The 10,004-nt window shown below is 36.9% G+C and overlaps 1 protein-coding gene across 2 annotated transcripts; it reads right to left on the reverse strand.

The window, feature by feature from the left end:
• Positions 1 to 899: 899 nt before the first annotated feature.
• On the reverse strand, positions 900 to 8,184 carry LOC149892724 (uncharacterized). 2 transcript variants are annotated; one of them, XM_090080134.1, is made up of 5 exons: positions 8,109 to 8,184; positions 2,033 to 4,852; positions 1,741 to 1,806; positions 1,425 to 1,481; positions 900 to 1,267 (listed from the first exon to the last, which is right to left on the reverse strand). In XM_090080134.1, exons 2-5 carry the CDS (start codon positions 4,821 to 4,823, stop codon positions 948 to 950), a joined length of 3,234 nt encoding a protein of 1,077 aa, XP_089936260.1. In that variant the 5' UTR covers positions 4,824 to 4,852; positions 8,109 to 8,184; the 3' UTR covers positions 900 to 947. The 2 variants fall into 2 exon arrangements, with proteins under 2 accessions (XP_089936260.1, XP_089936261.1); XM_090080135.1 differs by lacking the exon at positions 8,109 to 8,184 and having other exon boundaries at positions 2,033 to 5,857.
• Between the last annotated feature and the right edge of the window lie 1,820 nt (positions 8,185 to 10,004).

Here is a 10,004-nt window from a genome sequence, read left to right on the forward strand (position 1 = left end):
GATCTGGTTTTTCTTAGGCGCGCTTGTTTCTTAGTTGTTTTTTTTGTAAAGAAACTTTATTCAGACGTTTTTTTTTACGCAACTCCTTTAACATTATTTTTAACAAAGTATTCTTTTATACGTGTTTACATTGAAATAAAACCCTTTGCGTAAATAGAGATAAATTAGAGAGCAAAAGTACATAAAAAGCCTCGCTACTTTGCAGAAGAAGAATTGGATGGCAAGATTCGTGTGCTTTCTCTTTCGTTTAAGGTACTTCTTGAATATTTTTTCAAAGAAAAGTTAGCGTAGTTTTCCCCTTTTAAGTTTAGCTTACGCAGCTTGACATCACAAAACGCAAAAACCAATAAGGCATGATAAAATACAAGATAAACGTAAAATAAAATAGAAGTGAAACAAAAGTTAGACTGCATAAAAACAAAAAAAAAAAAAAAAACATAATATACTTCTATGTATGTTTACATTGAACTAAATAAAATCCTTTGTGTAAAGATATGAAAAAATAGAGAGTAAGAGTTCATAAAAAAGCCTCGCTATTTTGCTGAAGAAGAAATGGATGTCTAGATCTTTTAAAATAAGGAACTTTTTGATTTCTTTTTCCGAAAAATGGTTGGAGCAGTTTTCCTTTTTTAAATTTCACTTATGCAGTTTAACATCACAGGAAATATTATTTTGCTTTTTAACAAACTCTTAAAAACATCAGAAGTAATTCTAAATGCAACTCTATTAAAAGTTTTCACAGAATAACAAAACGACTTCTTTTTTTTTTTTTTAAAGATAAAAAAAAGTTTGAACTATCTTTAAATAAGAAATGTGAGAACAGTTTAACAGAACTTCTTGTTTATTATGTCTTTAGCGAAACAGATAAAAATATTTGCAAAAGCATAGATAAAACAAACTACACAAAAGGCCCATCTTTATTGCCAAACTGAACAAACTTATCTAAACTACATAAATGGTTTCACGATATTGCCATATTGAACAAACTTTTCTAAACTACCCTCTTTTTGAATTTTTAGCTTCATGTTTTTAATTTTGTCTTTAATATGGCTTTGGTAGGAGTACTTTTGCAAGACATGAATGAGCTTGTCACTGCTATGATTTGCCAAGATGCCAAGGTAATCTTTGTACGAGCAACTTGAGCTTACATCTGTAAACACGTCTTGCAAGATGTATGCCAACACCAAAGCTGCACATCGTGGAAAACTTCTGGTGTTGAACCATTCGTTGTGGCCAGGGCAAGCATTCAGCTCTTCAACTATTTCATCTAAAATTTTACAAACTCAAGTCATAACACAAAGTGATTAAATCAAATATTCATTTGGTTCTGAAGTAAGACAAGATTTATTCTGTTTTTTTATTTATTTTTTTTTGTTGACCTTATTGTTTGCACTGATAGCAATAACTGGTTTTTGAAAGATTACCTAAATGGCATTGGCTAACTTCTGCTTTGTTTTCCTTTGTTCTTGGCTGAGTTGATCCTGAAATAAAATAAAACCATGTTCATTTTTCTAATTCATAAAAACCATCAACAGTTTCTAAGTGTTAGAGATGATAACAAGCTGTGCATGATTTCTAACGGTGATGTTTCTAACTTCATCATTAGAAATCGGGTAGACACAACTTTCTAAAAGTGCACTTAGCAATGATGGCTAGTTTTTGTTAACAGTTAACCATCTGAAATTGTGCAAGAAGAGGTTTGTGTTTATATATCTTTGTATAAATTAGGTTTTACATTACCGATGAGTTCTTGAGTGAAAGATGGCATTTCCAACTTGATTTTTTTTCTTCTTGGATCTTTTACTTCTAAAACATAATCAGTTTTAGTATCATTCACTTGTATAAACATTTAAGCAATCACAGAATTAGTCCTGCAACAAATACATACACACTTCTGTGTTGTTTTTTTGTTTTGTTTTGTTTTTTTTACAGCTCTAACAATAACAATAGAGCAAGGAGTTGATTTGGGCATTTTCATTTTTTGAAAGCGTGTTGAGATTTGCATAAAAATCAAAAATCAAAAAGAATTTACCTCTGGATGTAGAGGCAAGACTTTGGCTAAATAGGCTACCAACAGATTGAACAGCATAAGGTGAGAGCTGCTTTGCAAGAACAGTACCAGCCTGTTGGACAGGAACAGCTGAAACTGGATCAGATGAAAGAAACAAACTGGGTTTGGCCAATGTTTGCTGAAAAGCAACAAGGCTAGGAGTCAGAGGAACAGAAAAGACCTCTTTTGAAGGACAGAAAGCGACTTGCTGAGAAGGAGAAGCAGAAACAGGTTTGGCAACCACTTGCTCATTAAAGTAAACTGGAGAAAGTTTTGCATGGTGTTCAATAAAATCCGGTTCATCAGGAAATAATGTTAATGCAAGAGGAGAACAAGCTGTGCCAACAGGAACAGCTAGAGTCTGATCTACATCCATACAAACAGCTTGTTCGTTAGGAACTAGTTGTGCAAGAGCAGGGGATAGTTCAAGAACTGGACCAGCGATTGTTTGTTCAGATGGAACAGACGAAACAGGAGTTGAGGTAGGTTCACACAAGAAATCTACGGCATGGTCGTTGCTATCCTCTAAAGGAACATTGTTTTCTACAGCTGGAGAAAACGGAACCACTGTGGTACAGCTGAAAGTAGCAGCACATTCTTCAGAGTCAGAACCGGAGTCTAAATCTTCCTCAAAGATGTCCTCAACCTCATGAAAACCGTACTCCTCTGCATTAGTTTGGAGCCAGTCCATCACATCCTTCTCCTTCTTTGGTGGTCTCTCAGACTTTTCAACAGTCAAAGACTCTATGACTCCGAAGGACTGTCCGATGCCCAGGGCAAAGCGCAACTCCTCTGCAGCGTTCCACTGGGACACATAAAAGCTATCCATTGTGTTCCTGCTGTGCTTCATGTAGAGTGTAGCAAACCGCTCGCGATCTTCTTTGCTGTTGTTGGCAAAGTAAGTGGCTATCGAACCGCGAATGCAAGTGGGAGTAAGACGCTTCATGGGAATGTTTACTTGGCTTTTTCTGAAGCAGGACGTCAGGCAAGAGGAGATAGCAGAGGAACCCATCTGGTAAACAGGCACTCTAGTTGCACCGAGTGTCACACATTCGTCTTTGTTGGGTCTCATCGATGGAAAAAGGGGCCTGTAGCAGTCGCTCAACTCCAAAACAGTCTTGGTGTCTGCAGCCATGTAGTGAGAGTCGTTGACAAGAAGGTCTCTGTATCTCAGCAAATAAATATCGATCAACACTTTCAAGTCGTTCGGCACTAGAATGTTTTTGGCTCCGTACTTGTATGCTGTTTTGTAGCGCTCTTGCACAATGCAATATCCACACTCACTCTTCTCAGCAGCCATGTAGTCTCTAATGTTTAAAAGAGCAATGTTAGATTTTCTTAAACTGTTAATTACAGTGACAGAGAGCAGAAGATGGTTTCGTAGAGACACAGCATTGTCTCTAGTCGGTGTAAGAGACGGCTTTCTAATCGATTCCACTAACTGTCTTACGTATGCAGACTTGCCATATTCGTTCAGCAAACTGACATTGATGATGTTGATGCATTTTTTGCTTTTCACAAGGCTCCTCCTCAAAGAACGAAAGGGCCTCAGCACTTTTTGTAACTCCTCCACCTTGCAGCGCAAACGTCGGATGGCCTCATGAGAAAGTCCGAAATAGACATTCCTGGCTTCACTGAAACGAAACAGGAGACAAAGGTAGACAAGGCGGTTGTACAACGTGTGACAAGACATGGCTTTTGTTTGGTCAAGTTCACTCAGCTTGGAATTGAGCTGAATGTTTTTAAAGTGCATGGAAAAGTATCTATCCTCCAAAACGTTGGAATTGGTGAGAGCGTTCGGGTGCAGCGTCAGCGTGCTGTCACAACATGTCAATATTTCAACAACTGCATTTTTGTAGATCTTTGCTTGTGACAAAGTGTTGTTGTTGGCTACCACAAGCCACTTTTCAAAATCTCTGAAGAGCTCATCTGCTGACTGGTAATAAAAGTGAAAAGCATCTTTGTCCAGCTGAAACAAGAGTCTCTTATCTTCTGTCAAGACGGAGGAGTTGGAAACCAAGTGCTTTAAGGAATTAAAATCAGAGTCTAGGACGGATTCGGTGTTCAGCTCTTTGTTTTCTACAGAGGTGCAGTGGTTTGCAGAAGGAGCCTCGGACGAACCAGCAACTGATGAGGGCAAGCTTAAAAGAGGATCAGAGGAAAGAACCGGAGAAGAAAAAGAGGAGGAAGGCCCAGGAGCAGAGGATGCAGAGCCTGATGCAGACGCTTGTTCAGCTACTGGCTTAATACCAAAGAAGGCAGGTCGAATAAATTGAGGGACATAGAGCTTGTCGTTGTCGTATCGCTTTGCCTCTGCAATCTTTTGTTTGATCGTCTTGGAATCGTAGAAATGAGTCTCTTTCAAGTGTATGTCCAGTCGGTCGTAATACTTCCAACATTGCAAACAGGGGTAAGGTTTTGGACAGCCGGACTTGCGTTCGAGACGAGCATGCTGAAACTTCCTGACCATTGCAGAGTAAAAGATGGAAGCTTCATCCAAAGTCCAAGAATGATCTTTTTTAGTCAAGTGTCTTTTAATGCTTGTGGAGGAATGTTTGCACAAAGGCATCGGACAGCTAACAGCGTACCTCTTCTTGGTACCATAGAAAGGTACAACCCTGTTTACGGAGCCACACGCTGCAACTAATGCGGCCCTGACTTTGTTTTTGAGCTTTAAGTCTCTCTGTTCTTGTGACTGCCTTCTTTTCTTTTTTTTCGCTTTAGAGTTCGGAGAAGGGGCAACAACAGTGTTGTTTTCTTGTGAAGAAGACATGTTCAGGTGTTTGTTTGCAACGGTTTATGCTAAAAAAAAGAAGACAGTTAGTGAGAGTGTTTTTCTTCTGCCTGCATCCTGGAATCCTGGAATGTTTACAACTGCAGGGAAGAGCTGTGTTTTTTCGAATCCTCTGCAAAAGAGAAAAAAGAAAGAAAAGAGAGCAACAAGAAGAAACAAAGTTTCCACTAGCAAATGAAAAAGAATGAGAGCAACTAGCATTACATGCATGGTGGCAGCAGTGATTGCTATTATGAGAAGGAGAATGAGAAAAAAAAAAAAAAAAAAGAAACAAATAAATAAAGAGATGGAGTTTGAGAGGATCTCGCAACCATATGACTCAAAGAAAGAAACTGTGTTGAAAAAAGGCAAGAGAGGGCAAATAGAACTTGCTAACAAGGACAAATGACAGACATAACTACAACAGTAACAACTCTCATTGCAAGCATAATAACAACAGCATCAGCATCACTGACTCAGAGAGTGTTGACATAACAAAAAAGAAAACAAAAGTACAAGCCAAGTGGGGGAACATTAACAAACACTCATTGCAACTATAACAACAACAACAACAACAGCAACAGCATCACTGACTCAGAGGGTATTGATAAAAAAAAACAAGCAAAACAAAAACAAACAAAAAAACAAATAAAAAAACAAAACAAGCAAATTGGGTGAACAGTAACAACTCTCATTGCAAGCATAATAACAACAACAGCATCAGCATCAGCATCACTGACTCAGAGAGTGTTGACAAAATAAAATAGACAATAAGCAAGCAAAGTGGGTGAACAGTAACAACTCTCACTGCAAGCATAATAACAACAACAGCATCAGCATCAGCATCACTGACTCAGAGAGTGTTGATAAAATAAAACAGATTATAAACAAACAAAGTGGGTGAACAGTAACAGCTCTCATTGAAAGCATAATAACAACAACAGCATCACTAACTCAGAGGATATATAAAAAAACAAACAAACAAACAAACAAAACAAAAACAAAAAAAAAACAAGCAAAGTGGCTGAACAGTAACAGCTAACAGCTATCATTGCAAGTAAAATAACAACAACAGCATCAGCAACATCATCACTGACTCAGAGAGTGGTGATAAAATAAAACAGATTAAAAAACAAGCAAAGTGGCTAAACAGTAACAACTATAAATACAAGTAAAATGACAAAAGCAGCAACAGCATCACTAACTCGCAGGGTGTTGATAAAAAAAAAAGCAACAAACAAATAAAGCAAGCAAAGTGGGTGAACATTAACACTCATTGCAACTATAATAACACCAACAGCAACAGCATCAGTGACTCAAAGGGTGTTGATAAACAAAAACAAAGGCACAAACAAAACAAGCAGAGTGGGTGAACATTAACAACACTTATTGCAAGCATAATAACAACAACAGCATCAGCATCACTGACTCAGAGAGTGTTGATAAAATAAAATAGATTATAAACATGCCAAGTTTGTGAACATTAACAAACACTCATTGCAACTATAACAACGACTACAGCAACAGCATCACTTACTCAGAGAGTGTTGAGAAAAAAAACAACAAAAAAAACAAAAACAAAACAAAACAGAAAACAGAAGTACAAGCCAAGGGGGGGAACATTAACAAACACTCATTGCAACTATAACAACAACAACAGCAACAGCATCACTTACTCAGAGGATATTGATAAAAAAAACAAACAAACAAACAAACAAAACAAGCAAAGTGGCTGAACAGTAACAGCTATCATTGCAAGTAAAATAACAACAACAGCATCAGCAACATCATCACTGACTCAGAGAGTGGTGATAAAATAAAACAGATTAAAAAACAAGCAAAGTGGCTGAACAGTAACAACTATAAATACAAGTAAAATGACAAAAGCAGCAACAGCATCACTAACTCGCAGGGTGTTGATAAAAAAAAAAGCAACAAACAAATAAAGCAAGCAAAGTGGGTGAACATTAACACTCATTGCAACTATAATAACACCAACAGCAACAGCATCAGTGACTCAAAGGGTGTTGATAAACAAAAACAAAAGCACAAACAAAACAAGCAAAGTGGGTGAACATTAACAACACTTATTGCAAGCACAATAACAACAACAGCATCAGCATCACTGACTCAGAGAGTGTTGATAAAACAAAATAGATTATAAACAAGCCAAGTTGGTGAACATTAACAAACACTCATTGCAACTGTAATAAGAACAACAGCAACAGCATCACTGACACAAAGGGTGTTGATAAACAAAAACAAAAACACAAGCAAAGTGGGTGAACATTAACAACACTCATTGCAACTATAACAACAACAACAGCAACAGCATCACTGGCTCAAAGGGTGTTGATAAAATAAAGAAATAAAAACAAAACAAGCAAAGTGGGTGAACAGTAACAACTCCCATTGCAAGCATAATAACGACAACAGCAACAGCAACACCATCACTGACTCAGAGAGTGTTGATAAAATAAAATAGATTATAAACAAGCCAAGTTGGTGAACATTAACAAACACTCATTGCAACTATAACAACGACTACAGCAACAGCATCACTTACTCAGAGAGTGTTGAGAAAAAAAAAACAAAAACAAAAAAAAAACAAAACAAAACAGAAAACAAAAGTACAAGCCAAGTGGGGGAACATTAACAAACACTCATTGCAACTGTAACAACAACAACAGCAACAGCATCACTTACTCAGAGAGTGTTTATAAATAAAACAAAAAACAAAAACAAGAAACAAAAATACAAGCCAAGTGGGTGATTACTAACAGCGCTAACAGCAGCAACAACAGTGTCTTTAGAAACAACAAACAAGTACAACAGCAACAACTGCTTTTACAGAGTATAACAATAACAACAACATGGCACTAACAACAACAAAAGGGTTGGAATAAAAACCTGTAGGCAAAAGGAGAGCTGCATTCAGACAAGATCGATTACAAAGAGGCTCTTCTTTAGGACAGAGGAGAAACTGCTTTTGAGGGACAGAGGGACTTTTGTTGTTGTGGTTGTTGTTGTTGTTGTGCAGAAACCAACAAACTTTTATTGAACCGAATATAACCGAATATAACCGAAAGTCTTGTTTGCTTCTGTTTTGTGCCATCAAGAAGGGAAAACAAAACATCACAAAACAAACGAAGCAAACGAAACAAACAAACAAACAAACGAACGAAACAAACAAAAAAAAAAAAAAATTAAAAAAATTAACAAACAAACAAACAAACAAACAAGCAAACAAACAAAAACAAATAAGAAAAACAGAAAACGCAGTACCGAAACCTCGCCATTTTTTATCCTTCCTCAAGCTTTCTCTGGGCGCCAAAGACCGAGAAAGTTGAGCAAACGTGACGTTGAGGGGGGGGAGGGGGGTACTTAAGGACAGCAGACCGACCAATGGCACGCTTAGGAGAGACCCACGTGAATGCTACATTTTCTTTCTATGTACGCTGAATCCGCTCAAAGTCTGGAATTTCCAGCATTCACGTGTCATCACTCCAGCCACCAGATTGGCCCACACTTTGCACACTTTCAAGACTAGAAACTCACTTGTGCTCAATTTGAGCAAAAAAAAAAAAAAACTAAGTCTCGCATGGCGACAACTTTTCCAAAAGCAAACAAAGGCAAACGAAGGCAAACGAAGAAAAAACAAAAACAAATAAACAAAAACAAAACCGAATAGGGAGAGAGAGAGTGAGTCGACTCATTTCTTTCGACTGCCTTAAACGAGAAGTCTAAAACGTTTAAAAGTTGAAAACTAAGTTTTTTAAATGAACTGCACCGAAAAAACTTTACGACAGTTTAGCTGGTTAAAAACGCAGAGGAAAATATTTTATAAAATTTAAGCGTTCTAAAGATGTCCATTTTTGTTTTTGTTTTTTTTTATTTTGGTTTGTTTCTGGCTTGTTTCTTTCTTTAAATTCTAGCGATCGAGCATATTTGAACGGTTTCATCAACCTGTCGGCGCACGTGCTCGAGAGCTAGAACTTTGATTGCTTTTGTTGTTGAGAATTGAGAATGTCCGAGCAGGTTTTTTTATCGATTTCATCGCTTGTGGCGAGGCAAAAATCAAAACGCTTTTTGGACGAAAGAAAAGAGATTAAAAGGAAAAAAGAGAAGAAAAAAAAAACAAAAAAATAGGTTATGTGTTATGAACATTTATTTTCTCACGCGATGACGTCTAGTTTTGTTAGAGTAATTAAAATATGGTATCAAGTTTGTAATTTCTATCTTATTTTTAGTTACGGATAATTGCCAATTATGTCACGTTTAGTATACACAACGCTGTTTTCTTAATAGCAATATGATACAAACAAGTTATAAAAAAAAAAGCGTTCGCTCGATCTTCCTTAGTCAGTTGAACAAAAAGAAATTTTCACAACATATGATTGATTTGGTTGTCCTAGCAAGCTGTTTTAGCAAACGGCTAGAGGTTGCAACTGTTGTTCATTGAAAACGAAAAATCTAGCGTCAGCAACAAATTTTTGAATACATAATGTACGCAAAAGTGGCACTAACAAATGAAAATGTAAAAAAACTGTTTACCTTGATGCCAGACTCGCAGAGATGTTGTCGCTCGTTGCTATCGACTGCGAACAGCTTTGTTGTTTTTCGAAGTGCCTCTTCATTCTACTTATAGCCGAAGTTTTGGCTTCGAAAAAAAATACGAACGTCGTTAAGCTCAACGAGCTGCTTTAATTGTTGTTCGTGCGAAAACGAAATGCTTAAAACGGATAAAAGTGTTGGCGTAATTACACTTTTCGACCGCGATGCAGTTTGTCAACTCTAGCGTACTTTTTTGGCTCGTGGAGCAAAAGCCTCATGATAATAGCAAAGGCTTAAAATGTCTTAACATGTCAGCAAAGGCTTAATATGCTTAATAAACTGTGGTTAAGTTTTTGCGGTGCAGTTCATTTACAACTTAATTTGCAACTTGCTGGCACAAGCAAACGTTTATGACTTCTCGTTTAAGACAGTTGAGCGAAATCAGTCGACTCACTCATTCTCCCTTTTCTGTTTTGTTTTTGTTTTGTTTTTTTGTTTTTGTTTTTGTTTTTGTTTGTTTTTTTTTTTTCTTTGTTTGTCTTTTGTTTAAAATGTAAAAAACTCGAAAGGAAAGTTGTTGCTTTGTTTGCTTATTGAAAGTTTTCGCCAGTTGCAAGACTTAGTTTT

This window comes from Hydra viridissima, unplaced genomic scaffold (genome assembly GCF_058129835.1).
Source record: "Hydra viridissima isolate aposymbiotic clone 2 unplaced genomic scaffold, HvirCarnegie_v1 scaffold_2, whole genome shotgun sequence".
Lineage (NCBI taxonomy): Eukaryota > Metazoa > Cnidaria > Hydrozoa > Anthoathecata > Hydridae > Hydra > Hydra viridissima.

What these genes read in the sequence shown, in the direction of transcription:
- LOC149892724 (XM_090080134.1), bottom strand. Translation starts at nt 4,823, where the DNA reads ATGTCTTCTTCACAAGAAAACAACACTGTTGTTGCCCCTTCTCCGAAC. An exon ending in TCTTGCCTCTACATCCAGAG is followed by an intron (nt 1,807 to 2,032) that starts GTAAATTCTTTT and finishes ATTATGTTTTAG; the next exon opens with AAGTAAAAGATCCAAGAAGA. An exon ending in TTTCACTCAAGAACTCATCG is followed by an intron (nt 1,482 to 1,740) that starts GTAATGTAAAAC and finishes ATTTTATTTCAG; the next exon opens with GATCAACTCAGCCAAGAACA.